At 42.8% G+C, this 14,017-nt stretch overlaps 2 protein-coding genes across 2 annotated transcripts; one reads left to right on the forward strand and one right to left on the reverse strand.

Annotated features, from left to right (window-relative positions):
- Positions 1-1,348: 1,348 nt before the first annotated feature.
- Positions 1,349-8,069, reverse strand: LOC138945718 (mediator of RNA polymerase II transcription subunit 4-like). Its single transcript, XM_070317205.1, has 6 exons — positions 7,959-8,069; positions 6,885-7,009; positions 6,072-6,187; positions 4,550-4,694; positions 2,880-2,993; positions 1,349-2,211 (listed from the first exon to the last, which is right to left on the reverse strand). The coding sequence occupies exons 1-6, from the start codon at positions 8,021-8,023 to the stop codon at positions 2,006-2,008; spliced, it is 771 nt and encodes a 256-aa protein (XP_070173306.1). The 5' UTR covers positions 8,024-8,069; the 3' UTR covers positions 1,349-2,005.
- Positions 8,070-8,211: 142 nt separating this feature from the next.
- On the forward strand, positions 8,212-13,469 carry LOC138945722 (tetraspanin-11-like). Its single transcript, XM_070317212.1, has 3 exons — positions 8,212-8,437; positions 10,815-10,946; positions 11,445-13,469. Exon 3 carries the CDS (start codon positions 11,445-11,447, stop codon positions 12,399-12,401), a length of 957 nt encoding a protein of 318 aa, XP_070173313.1. The 5' UTR covers positions 8,212-8,437; positions 10,815-10,946; the 3' UTR covers positions 12,402-13,469.
- Positions 13,470-14,017: the final 548 nt, after the last annotated feature.

Here is a 14,017-nt window from a genome sequence, read left to right on the forward strand (position 1 = left end):
CCTTCACCACCCCTTCCGGAAAGTATCTGAACGCCGTTTCCGCCGCCAGCGCCACTGCGGCTGACAGCTTCACGGGCAAATTCAGTTGGGAATCCTCTACCACTGAGGCATCCCCGTCTTCCGCCCTACCCTCCGACTCGAGATCAAGCTCGGAGCCAGGAGGCAGAACATCAGACAGTTTATCGTCGGCAGAACCGACCACTTCCTGCCCCCTGGGCGGAAGAGGACTAAAACGGTCCCCGATATTCTCATAAAGAGACGTACGGGGGCGCTCGTCCTTTCGCTGCTCATAAGAACTCTCACGGCCTCCAACGCACGAGAGAGCCCCCTGAGCTCGCACACCGGCAAGCGGTGTAGACATACCTTGTACTGGTGTCACATTCAGGAGAGACACCAACTTGGTACCCCCATCCTGCGAAGCATGGACATCCGCCCGAGTCACAGTCGCCGAAGGCTTAGCGGAAGTCGAGGCCGGAACTGCAGGAGACTGCCGTACCTGTGCTAAGGAGAGAACATCAGAAACACCAGACGGAAGCGCTCGTAATTCCTCCCTAGTGGAAGATAATTCCGACGCAAGTGTCGAAACTTGAGCGCTCAAAGTCAACAATAAAGACGCAACTTCAGTTGGCGCTAACCCAGGGCAGCCATCTGAAGTTGAAGCAGAAGCAGAAGCAGAAGAAGAAGAAGCTTTGCCCGAAACACCACTCTTGCCAGAACGTAAACAAGCCTGACCGGAAGTTAAACTGACGTCTGCTAACACGGGAGATTTAACAGAAGTTGAATCAGAAGAAACAGACGCGGATTTTCCTGCGCCCTTCTCTCTCCTCGAGCTACGTTTAGGAGGCGAATCGTCAGGCACCTGCCTCGAACTCGGCTTCCTTTTCACGCTATCAACAAGCGCAGCCTCCGCCATAGCAAAAATAACTCACGAAAAATTTCAAAGAAAACAATTTCAGAAAAATTTCACAAGTACAAAACGAGCGACGAAAACGTCGCTAAAGTTATAACAAAACGGAAAGATCTCACCACACAGCTAGGTAAAGGTGAACAGAAAGGCGACGACCAAGGGGAGATGCCAAAGCCAAGGACTAAGGCGAAAAACTGCAAACAGCAGGAGCGTACATCAGAAGCGTCCTTCCCAGTTGAACCGCTGAGAGAGAATGATACAAATGGCGGCGTATGCGCACGCATACGGATGTTGGACCGGACATCGGTCTGATATTATGGGATGGATCACTCTTTTTTAGGGTGGTCTCCCTTGTTACCAAGGGGACGCGTACAGCGTTACCAGCACTGAACTAGAGTTAATTGCTATATGTGAGTTGGGTAATAATATGTAATTTAACCAAGAATCAACAGTTTGTTTACGGAACGTTCATTTGTAGAGAAAACAGTTCGGAGCATGTAAACCTTATGGTCTTGTACAAATAATTATCACTATCAGTCAACTAAAAGATTTCAGCTGAGTAGGCACTGAATTTGACCTCGATGTTGTGTTCCGTCAACAAACAATTTGTTCGCTGCCAGTAAATATTTCTATAAATAGCATTACCTGTCTTGACCTGAATTTACAACTGACAATGTGCCCTTGATGTACAAATGAAGAGACCACACATGCACACATTGTTTGTTTGTTGTTGTTGTTGTTGTTGTTGTTCTTCTTCTTTGTTGAGTACAGTGGAACCCCCCTTTTAAGACCCCCAATTTAAGACTTCCTCTTTTTTAAGACCCTGTTTTCTTAGATTTTCTGTTGATAACCTGTGTAAATGTAGCCCCATTTCAAGACTCCCTCCTCTTTCAGACCTGATTTTCTCATATTTTGGGAGGTCTTAAAAGGGTTTTTTAATACTGTATCAAATGGTTTGTTGCCCGTTGTAGCAAGTTACCCAGGGCGTCAGCTGACGTCCTACATGCAGCGAAAGGGTTGAACGTTCCATGAACTAAAGATTTGTGAAGGGAGGTTCCACTGTATACCATCCTATCAAACACTGACACTCTACACAGTCTATTCGTCGCTAGAACTACTACTGGAAGAATCACTGGACATGAGTTCCACGTCTTCGTTCTCCTTGTTGTGACCTTTGAGGTCGTGAATGCTGTGGTGCGACCCTGTGGAGGTCAGGGTCATGGCCACCTCCTGTGACGGCTGCCAGGAGAGAGAACTCCCAATACCTTGCATTGCGCCCCCTGGCATGGTCGGCAGGTGTTGCTCTGTTGGGAAAAAGAATGTTTTAGTTAAAAGCTGGTTTGTCGCCTTGAAAGCGGAGCATGGCTGCTTAAATGGTGGGGAAGAAACAGTCATACACGTAAAAACGTGGGAGTTTCAGCCCATTAACAAAGAAGAAGTCCCTTAAAGGCACTATACCCGTTCCGTGTCAAGTTTGGCTGACTGTCTCAGACCTGGCCAGGCTGGGATAAGAACATTCCTCCACTTGCTAACAAACCACAAACAAACAAAAAATCATTGGACAAAGTGAGTGCGCTAAAACTCTTAGCATACAGTCAAATTCCCCAGAATAGGAGGTTTATAGAGCATATCTAGAAAGTTATTATTGGACTCGGCGCTTTGTTCATAAAATAATGTTCACGGATTTTGCTCTATAAACCTCTTAGCGCACCGTGACATTTCAAATAACTTAAAATATACCTTTCATTACTGTAATTACCCTTTTTCTTGTTCTTTTTCGTGGGAGGGTATTCCATTTTCTGGCTGTGCTACCTAAGAAACCTCCTCAAAAAACGTCTGTACAGAAGAATGTTGAGAAAGAGAGAGGGAAACGAAACGTAAGCATCACATCACTGAAAGACCCCCCCCCTCCTAAAAGAAAAAAAAAACCCACCCACACTCAAAACACACACACAAAAACAGCAGCATTTACCTGTGGAAGTCTGTGTCTGTGGCGGGTGGCGTGAGTTATCGGGGTAGGTGCACATACCCCCCAGGAAACCCTGTCGCATGTCCAGATCCGTGGGATACGGCCGTCGGGGATCGCCTGTTCAGTGGCACAACACAAACATTTAACTATGTGTAACCGAGTGTTGGAACACAACAATTACCTTTGGAGTAAAAGCCTACTCAAACAGGATTGAGAATTTAAAAGCTAATTCTTTAGCCCTATAAAAGCTGTTATGGGTACGCAAAGATTCCCAAGAGCATACACGAAGACAGCGGCAATTCACAGGTGTCAGCAACGTAGAAAGAAACGTCAAGCTTAAAATAGCTCGCGTTCTTCTACAGCCGACAACTGCAGAGTCTGCTGTGAATGATGCAGTAGTCTCCCTGTTGCATATGCTTTTACTTTTATGCTGCATTAACAAAATGCTCACAACAAGGTTTCAGATTACAAGAAGAAATAAAATAAATTTATTACCAATTCAGTGCCCCATATGGCTTTTTGACCAATCAGGACGGATTCTAGGTGACCCTCTAAATGTTATAACGTTCAGGCAGGGACCCTTTTTGTTTATCAAGCTAAAAATGAACAAGACAAAGTAAAAATTTAAATCAGCAATATCAGTGTGATTTATTCTAAAGAATGACACTTCAAATGCTGTCACGAAGTGTCAGATAATACTCTCTTTATCTAAAAAAATACCGAAAAGCGAGTTTTGACGGTGGGTGCTTTACGGAACAGCGAGGCACCGCCCATCCTCTGAGTGTGCAATGCCGACTCGCTCACTTGAAATCTAAATTATCAAAGTTCGGAAAATCAAGTGAAATTGGGTCACTCGCTTTACGTCAAATGTATCTTTACGTCATTTCCCATCCGTCTGGAGTCAGTTCTAAATCTGTCGCTCTCTGTTCAACAAGAAAAAGCGAAGCAACCGAAACGCATGTTCAACATGGTTTGTTGTGTGTCAAACGCATTTGACCTGTGAATATTCATCACGTAAGGTGTGTTACTCTGATTGGCTGACCCAGGTCACGAGAATTCTTTGACTGACAGGCATAATCAGGTAGGAGCGCTCCAGTTCCCATTGCGGCTGTTCTGTCTAATTCGCGGGGTCGCTTTGAAATTTCTTTTGGTCGAATTAAACGGTAATAAAACCGTTATCTCCAATATGCTGACTGTTAGCAAATGATAACAGACATGTCTCACAAACGATATCATGCTTGATATCTTTTTTCTCGACATGTCTGTTATCATTTGCTAACAGTCAGCGTATTAGAAATAACTCATAATAACACTTAAGTGCTGTGATGCCATTTAAACTTACAAAAATTGCTGAAACTTTCATAGCGACTTCAGAAACCTCGCCGAAGACAAGAAATCTTTTTAAGGATTCCTAATAACTTCCTTGCAGAATTGTGTACGCATGTCTGAATGATGTCGTCAATGTGGTTGCAATCATGTTCTATATGCAGCCAGTCCAACCTCTGTTCGTTCTTCAACCCTTCTTTCAGTCGTTTCACTTTCCACTGTTTTTTCTTGAGCTGTCTTTGTCACCACAAAAAAAAAACTAACAACACACAAAACAAAAACCTGAATAAAAACAAGTATAAAGAAACACACACACAAAAACGGAAGAAATAAAGAGTGGCACAAACCTGGCCCCCACATAACAGGAGCGGCCACAGCGTTGCTGGCAGAGATCCGATGAGCGAACTTGATGATCTCCTCTGAGGACGTTGAGTGATCGTTGGCCTGTTTCACAGCCTGCATCTTCTGCTTGGCTTGGTAGATGGCTGTTGCCTGAACAAAACAAGATTAAACAACACATTTACATTACTACAATGGCCATTTTCAAAAGACATCCCTTGAATTTAATGCTGAACTTTGTCTTTGTTTAGAGCACTTTCCTACCTTTGTTTATTGATCTTTTTTTCGCATAAAAGATGCATGAAAATATGCTCAAAGACAGAAAAGAGTCACTTGTAAAGGTATTCTTTACGTGATCATGTTCACCCTCACATCAGTCTTAGTTTTTACATGTGTCGACATTGTATGGAATGAGTATTCTTCAACTTAACTCATTGTCTCCCATGTACGGATATATTCGTACCCACTCATATGGCTCTATCTGTTATATGTTATATGAAGTCTTATATCGCGCGCGTATCTCCAGACTCGGACTCAAGGCGCAGGGATCTATTTGTGCCGTGTGAGATGGAATTTTTTACACAATACATCACGCATTCACATCGACCAGCAGATCGCAGCCATTTCGGCGCATATCCTACTTTTTATGGCCTATTATTCCAAGTCACACGGGTATTTTGGTGGACATTTTTTTTATCTATGCCTATACAATTTTGCCAGGAAAGACCCTTTTGTCAATCGTGGGATCTTTAATGTGCACACCCCAATGTAGTGTACACGAAGGGACCTCGGTTTTTCGTCTCATCCGATATGGATATATATATATCCACTCAGACTGTTAGCTTCAGTCGCTTCCTGTAACGTCCATCTAACGCCTGCATTCCAGCGTGTTGATACACAGTTACTACAATTCTGAGTGACCTGCTGCAGCACAGCTGGTCTCGGATACAAACAAATTGGTCAACATGAGTGGGGTAGAAAGTGTTAAACAGACATGCACAAAATCCGCAGCCTGACTGCTTCGCCTTCCTGTGCAGAGTGTGAAAAATGTTGGTAAGTGACTCATGTGTTGATGTGTTAAATTAATTCAGCAAGGAATTCCCGCTCTGCACAGAAAGCAGCAAAGAATTCACGCTCTGCACAGAAAGCAGCAATGCTGCTGCTGTTTTTCATGTGTTCAAGAGAATGGAGCTCTTATTATACACACAGAACCCTGGACAGATCTCTGGCGGTAAACATGATCCAATAAGGCAAAAAACCAAAAAAATAGTCTGTTTACGGTAACATAGGCAAAAGAAATAGGGTCGGTAGGTCGGGATTTTTTTTTCTCTAAAAAAACCCATATTTTTAAGTTATTTTGCCAAAAAAACAAAGACTTTCCCCCCCCCCCCCCCCCCAAATGCCAAAGAAAAGTCTAGGGTCGGGCGAAAAAATAGGGTCGGTCGGGATACCGTAAACAGACTATTTTTTTTGGGGGGGGCCTAAGTAGGACTAGGAAGGACAGTATCTTTAACAACTCGTTGTGCTCACAAGGATGGTTTCGGCTTCCTTGAGACTGCGCTGCAGGTTCTTGATTTCAGAGTCTCTCTTGTCCACCTCCAGCTTCAGTGAGTCCATCAGCTTCTGGATCTGAGCCTGCTCCTCCGCTGCAACAAACAAAATCACAAAAGTAAGCCCAACAGCATGAGAATTACACTATAGTAACTATACCCTTCTGACTATATTTAAAAGGTAAATGTGTGAAACACATAGTTACTATAATAATAATAAATAATAATTCTCTTTATTTATATAGCGCCTTATCCGAAGTTCAAAGAGCTTTTATGCCGTGTGAGATGGAATTTTTTACACAATATATCACGCATTCACATCGACCAGCAAACCTCAAGCCTGTTAGGCGAATGTTCACCTTTCGCGGCCTTTATTCCAAGTCACATGGGTATTTGATGGACATTTTTATCTATGCCTATACAATTTTGCCAGGAAAGACCCTTTTGTCAATCGTGGGATCTTTAACGTGCACACCCCAATATAGTGTACACGAAGGGACCTCGGTTTTTCGTCTCATCCGAAAGACTAGCACTTGAACCCACCATCTAGGTTAGGAAAGGGGGGAGAAAATAGCGGCCCGACCCAGGGTCGAACACGCAACCTCTCGATTCCGAGCGCAAGTGCGTTACCACTAGGCCACCCAGTCCAGTATAAGGTTATACACATCGAACTAAACTTATAAATGTGCAGATATTATAAACAGACAATTTGTGAAAGCAATTAAGTTCTCCAAAAGTGAGGTTCAAGTCTTTAATTTTAAAGTGGGATATCTTAAAAAGGGGTTCCACTCACCAAGTTTAATGACAGACTTGATCTCGCTGTCTTTCTGTATCAGAAGCTCCATCAGACTGACAGAGTCTGCGCCGTCCTTTTGCTGACTTTTCGGTACATTCATCAACTGCAGTTCAAAAAGTTCCCTGTAGGAACAGAAAATAACTCATTAAAAATACACACACATCGATGCAAAGAATGAACAGCCAATATTCATTCTTTCAATGACGAATTTAAGAAAATGGTTATGGTTATATGCCTTTAACATACTAATTATGCCTTTAGTTTATGGTGATCTTATTTCAGCATGTACATGATGAAGACAAGTCCAACTGGGGTAATGTTGAACTTGAGCGTTGCAAATTCAAAGCTCACGTCATCACAATACAGTGCCATTTTTGAGTTTTCTTTTAACATTAATGATTAAGTTCTAAAGGCAGTAAAGGTCACTGTTGTCTCCACAAAAAATAGATTTATAATTCTAGAGAAATTGACAGAATGGGGAGCTCCAAAATAAAAACATTTTTGTGTGATTTGTGTCTTTCTAACTCTAAGTCAAACTCAAAGAAAACTCATAATTTCAGGTTAATAATTAGCCACCATGTCACCATGTGATCCCTAAATTTGCTTGTCACTTTTGTTTTCATAATGGCCATGCCAATGTTTTTCTTGACTGAACAGTTAACCCCACAAAGTATATATATACATGCCTATTTCGCGAAATGGGCAGCGTTTTGCCGATTACGTGAAATTGGCAAAAATGTTGCCCATTTCGCGAATTCGGCAAAAACTTGAACTGCTCTGCGTTCCTTTCACAAAGTGGCTTTGAATGGCAAATTCGCCGGGGCAGGGGGCAGAATCTTGTATATCTCCGAGTACGTATATCCAGTGCGAAACAACAACAATTACAACAGAGAGAGAGTCACAGAGAGAGAGAGAGACTGACTCACTGAGAAAGAGAATGGTTCAACTTCAAGTGCAAATCATTGAAAACATGAACACTGCCAGCTGAGTTATCCTGCTGACAAGTGGCCAAGATTTGCACTTACAATAACAGTTATATTATACAGTTGCCATACAGTTTAAGTTACTCACTTTGCCACCATTTCCATGTCATCAATCAACATGAAAAGCCGCGTTTGAGTGTTGAGACTCGCCATCTTGATCCTTTGGAGTTGTCTGCCAAGATCATCGGAATACCAGAAACTTACAAAATCATACATATATAAACTACCACAAAAGCATGAGCAGTTTCACAGTCTACGCTATTCTTTTTTTTCCTATTTGGTTTTTATTCTTGATGCAAATAAGTTACCTTGAATGAGGAGAGTCAGTCTCCACTTATCGACAACATTTTAGTTATTTTGTCTAAAAGGTTAGAATTTGATCGAAAGTGGTATCCGTTTCCGTTTCAACATCAACATCTTCGACCAGTAATGTAGTGCTCTGTCAAGTGTCATGCATTAACAGGAGCGATCGTTCGGCAGATATTGTTATGTGTCAACAGACTGACACCTGCAGACATAGACGGCCGTGCCTTTATTTCCAATGTGATTTTAAAACCTAAGGCTAAGGTAAATCTCTCGTTCTCTGTGGTCTCAGTGTGAGTGTTGCCATGATGATGCTGGGCCTTTTTTTAATTTTTTTTAATATAATAATAGTTTTATTGCGTTTACTTATTTAGTGCTACATACTAATTTTGTTGGATTCAAGTTTATTTTTTGTTACATAGGCAAACGTTGGTTTTTATTGGTAGGGAATAGTGTGAGCAGATAGCGGTCTCGTCTCTGCCCTTGTGCTGCTGGACCTTTCCGCGGCCTTCGACACGATCGACCATCAGCTACTCGTCGATCGCCTCAGTTCCACGTTCGGCATTAACGACACCGCCCTCTCTTGGTTCCGGAACTACCTCCAGAACCGCTCTCAGACTGTCACCACTGATTTGTTCTCTTCTCTGCCTGTCCCTGTCCGCTTCGGCGTCCCACAAGGGTCTGTCCTCGGCCCTGTCCTTTTCACCCTGTACACCCAACCCCTCTCCCTGGTCATCAAACGCCACGGCTTGAACTACAACTCCTTTGCCGATGACACGCAGCTCCAGAACAGCGCCAAGCCGGAGGACGTTGACCATCTCCTGGGATCCATCTCCAGTTGTTTCACTGACATCAAGAACTGGATGACCGAGAACAAGTTGAAGCTGAACAGTGAGAAGACGGAGGCCCTTCTCCTTGGAACACGACAGAAGATTGCTTCCCTCACTGTGACCGACCTCCAGCTGGATGACGCGACTGTTCCATTCTCCCCTGCTGTCAAGAGCCTTGGCGTCTTTCTCGACTCCACTCTCTCCATGCAGACACACATCTCCTTCATCATCAAGACCTGCTTTTTCCACCTACGACGCATCGCCTCCATCCGTCGCTATCTCACCCACGACGCCTGTGTCAAGCTGGTTGTCTCCCTCATCTTCAGTCGTCTGGACTACTGCAACTCCCTTCTGGCTGGCCTCCCCGCCTCATCCATTCATGGCCTACAACGAGTCCAGAACGCTGCTGCCAGGCTGACGTTGAGGAAGACGAAGCGAGACCACATCACCCCCCTACTTCGCTCCTTGCACTGGCTCCCTGTCAACACCCGAATCTCCTACAAACTGTCTACTCTGGTCTACAAGTGTCTCAACGACTCTGCTCCCGAGTACCTTCAATTCTCCCTGGACCTGTACACCCAGCCCTCCGACCGTCCCCTTCGTTCTGCTGCTGACCCACTCCGCCTTCACATCCCTCGCTCGAAACTCGCATAGACTGCTGGTCAGCGTGCATTTCCCTCCGCGGGCCCCTCCGTCTGGAACTCCCTACCGCTTGAGCTTCGCCAGAGCCCCTCTCTTGACGCGTTCAAGAGTAGGTTGAAGACTCAGTTCTTCCCGTAGCTGGCTGCGACTTTCATGTTCGACGTGATGTGTTGTGCCCCAAAAGACATTCTTGTGCTGTGCTCTGTGAGAGGTGTTTTCTTTGTGTTTGATATTATTTTGTTTGGACCTAGCTATTGATGTGTACATTGTTGTTAAACAGTTGTTTGTTGTATGTTTATCAGGGTTTGCTAGTGTGTGATAGGGTTTGTGTCCGTCTGTAGATGTTAGTTTCTTTGTTAGTCCTGTGTTGACAACCCTTCGACAAGCGCTTAAAACTGTACCCACGGAATACGCGCTATATAAGCTTCATATTGATTGATTGATTGAGCTGTGTCACCAGGATGCCAGAGAAGAGTGATAGACTTTCCTTGTCTTCAAAATCTTACAAGCTACATTGTATAATTTGTATAAATTATTAAATTTGTAATTAAAAACAAAAATTCAAAAAAACTATAGCTTCTGGGGTCAGGAGGAAAAAAATTGGTTCAGCTAGGTAATCGGAAACCTTGATTTTTTTATCTGATCCTCAACCTTCGTTGGTACAGTACGTGGTACCTCAATTAAATTTAAAGACTGTCTAACGACTCTGAAAATGTAAGTTGTAACCGAAATTCGGTCGTTATATGGAGGAGTCATACTCATAATATAGAGTTTTTGTTTGTTATACATGTCCGGGTCCTTCAATGATCTGAAAAAAACATGGGCGTTTTGATTGATGTCGTCAAATCAATCTTAATTACCATGTTTGATCCATTTGAGATCGACCACAATATCTCTAATATTTTTAGTAATAACTAATATTATAATTAAATTATTTACTGCTTGCTCTCAGTTGATCTGGCATTAGCAGAGCAAACTACAACTGTATATATTCCTGGGTAGAAACTTAGGAGATATTTATCTAGTTTTACATTAAAATGATGTCATGTTTGTGATTTCCTGAGATATGTTCTTACCGTAGCACAGTAATAAAAATTGAATAACTGTGATTCTTAAATTAAAATAAAATCAATATCTCAATCTTCTTCAATTTTGACAATTATTTTCAGGAATAACTGGACAGAATGTGCATCAGCCAAGGCCTGCTACAGGTCCAGCCTGGTTTGGGGAGTGAACATGCAACGCTAGACAGCAGGAAAGTCTAGTAACGTTCTGTATCTTGACCTACACAGTGTCTTGAAGTACGAACAAAATTTCCTTTCTGAAAACATTCCTCCTTTTCATCCTATTAACACTTAGGCTGGTTGTCGCGACATATGTCGCGCTCGCTCTGTCACTTTACGTATACTGTCACCTGGTTGTCACAACATATGTCGTGCTACTGGCTCAGTCTGTTTGGTCGGTTCCGATTACCTCCCATGGATGCGAAAACCTATGACCGTTTTTTTAAAATATTTTTCTCTCTGTTCATTCACCATGCAGTGGCTATGTAACATGTGTTACAGAATTGCACCAGTGTAAGGGTTAAGTATTATGTCCTGATGGACAAATTTCAAGATGTTTCTATGATAGTGATACTGATAGTGATCAATTTTACTCCTGGTATATATAACTCATCTTAATTTTCTTATTTTACTTCAGGGCTTAACAAAACCCTTAATCTTAATTCTCATTTCTGCGGCATTTTAGATAAAGAACATGTTGTTTCTGCCTTTTTGACAATTATTTATTGTGTGCAGATGGGGGCCATGAGTCGATTTAAGTTCCCGCACATCGAGGAACCCACTCTTCGGGTCAAGGCCATGCGCTACTTCATGACCATCTTCTGTTTCCTCTTCACTCTCTTCGGCGTCAGCGTCATCCTCTGCGCCGCTCTCCTGGCTGCCCGGCGATTGTCCGAGTGCGAGTTCATCGGCCGATTCTACTCAGGTGTGTACTTGTTGTTGGCGGCTGGCTGCACCACCGTCTTCTTCAGCTTGATGACTTGCGGCCGCACGCAGCACACCTCCTCGGCTGCTGATTTCATGTCGCTGAGCGTTGTGGTGATTATTGTGCTCGTTCTACAGCTGCTGGCGGCCATCGCTGGTCACATCTTTTACGCCCTGGCTGCAGACGGGGAGCTGGCCCACACAATGAATTCCTCGTTTCGGGACTACTACGGCAGCGGCAGGGACTGTGTTGATGCCGTGCAGCGAAGCTTTCAGTGTTGTGGAATCAACACTTCCTCAGAGTGGTTCCTGAAAGCACAGAATGTTTCATCAACGTCTGCCTACCCTGCGTCTTGTCGGTGTTCCCCAGACGCAAGCATCTGCCAGGCCATGAATGACACCAACGTTCACACCAACTTTACGTCCCACGTTTACAATCGCGGTTGTCACGCCGTTTTTCTGGAGGATCTGTACGGCACTTCACTGATCACTCGCATCGTGGGGCCGGTGATGGCTGCAGTGGAATTCGCCTTCGTTCTCATGGTCATCTATGTCCTGCGTCACATTGACAACCACTCTCTCGTTGGTGCTTATGTGGTGCATTCTCCGCCTCCACCAGGGACAGAAACTGCTGCAGAGACTGTGGTCAACGGCTCAGCCTGGTCACAATTGGAGGAAAGGCCGGCAGCCGTGACTGGTCCTTCGATCACTTGGGATCTAAGGCCTGATTCTTTGTTCAGTAGGGGTGAGACTGTAATGCATCTGTAGTATGTACAACCAACTGACCAAATTTCAATACAAAATGGATGAAACTTTGTGTGTTACTGTGCGTGTGTTTCTTAAAACTAAAAGGCAGGTTTCTCTGTTCCAAGAGCAGTGCTGCATACGTCCTGGTACAAAATTCACAGGCAAAGTTCACATTTCCTGGAGGCGTTTTTTTGTAGTACCGTGGACTCCCAACTTTTCAGACTAAGTATCAAAAAGTCAGAGAAAATCAGGTTTTAAAACTAAATCTAAAACGAGGGAGTCTTAAAATGGAGGTAAACTAATTAACAGAATAAGTGAGAAAGCACTTTGTGGATTACTGTGCGTGTGTTTCTTTAAAGGCGAGTTTTCTGTTCCAAGAATAGTGCTGAATACAGATCTTGGTACAAAAGAGATTACACTTAATAATCTCTTAAATTGCCCTTTGCAAGATTTTCCTAGAACTTCTGGAATCAGTTTATCTTCTGTCATTGAAGTAATTCAACCCTGACTCGACCAAAGGAACACATGTATACTTTCTTTTGCTGCCTAGCTGGTACATTTTCAGAGCATGTGTTTAAAAATAGCTAACAACTGACAGAAAAGTTAGATTGAGGGCTGTAGGTAGCGTAGTTATCATTATTTTCTTTGTGTTCAATGTCACACCAATAAATGCATAATGATTTGTGGCATAATAACTGAATGTTGAAATTGAGGTGAGCCTGTGCCTAAAGATGATCCTTGAAATGGGACATTCACAGGCAAAAATCAGTGCTTTGCAGTTTTAATAAATTATAGTCATTTGAACTGTTTCTAGATTCTGTTTTTGACATTTGCCCGGCTGGCATTCTTTTTTTGATAATGCCTGGCCGTGTGTGTCAACCATAACACAGGACATTTTTTGTGTGTGTGTGGCACTTGCATCTGTGGGTATTATTTTTGAGGTATTTTTTTGTAGCTGTGATATTATTTGTGCGTGCAAAATCACTTCTGGTACATCCCCATACAATGTACACATTAATTTGTAAAAGTCCATTCCAAACACTTCTTTTTATTCCAAAACACAGGCCAGTGCGAACTGGTATACATGTATACATGTATTTTTGTTGTTATTTGTATGGCTCTCAAAGTAGAAGTTAAGGCCAAAAAAAAAAAAAAGGTCTGTTTACGGTAACATAGGCCCAAAAAATAGGGTCGGTAGGTCGGGATTTTTTTTCTTTTTTTTGTCTCCAAAAAACCATATTTTTACTTTTTTTTTTCTTTTTTTTTTTCCCCCAAATGCCAAAAAAAAGTCCAGGGTCGCGCGAAAAAAATAGGGTCGGTCGGGTTACCGTAAACAGACCTATTTTTTTTTTTGTGCCTAATGTTGTACTGTTAGTGTTACTGTTTGTGTGTGTGTGTTTATATTAATTTATTTGTACTAATCTATATCTGTGATTGACAGTTTGTGATTAATTAATCTAATGTGTGAATTTTGCTGTTTGGTTGGAGACAGTGTCTGAAACGTCTTAATCATTCTCACTCAGTATAAAAAAAAAAAGGTATGTTATATGAACGTTATTTTATATAAACAAAACATAACGTTCACTGATCTTTGACCCAGCTGTTATTTAAGTGGACAGACAAATGCTTACCGTATA

Source organism: Littorina saxatilis, linkage group LG13, assembly GCF_037325665.1.
Source record: "Littorina saxatilis isolate snail1 linkage group LG13, US_GU_Lsax_2.0, whole genome shotgun sequence".
Lineage (NCBI taxonomy): Eukaryota > Metazoa > Mollusca > Gastropoda > Littorinimorpha > Littorinidae > Littorina > Littorina saxatilis.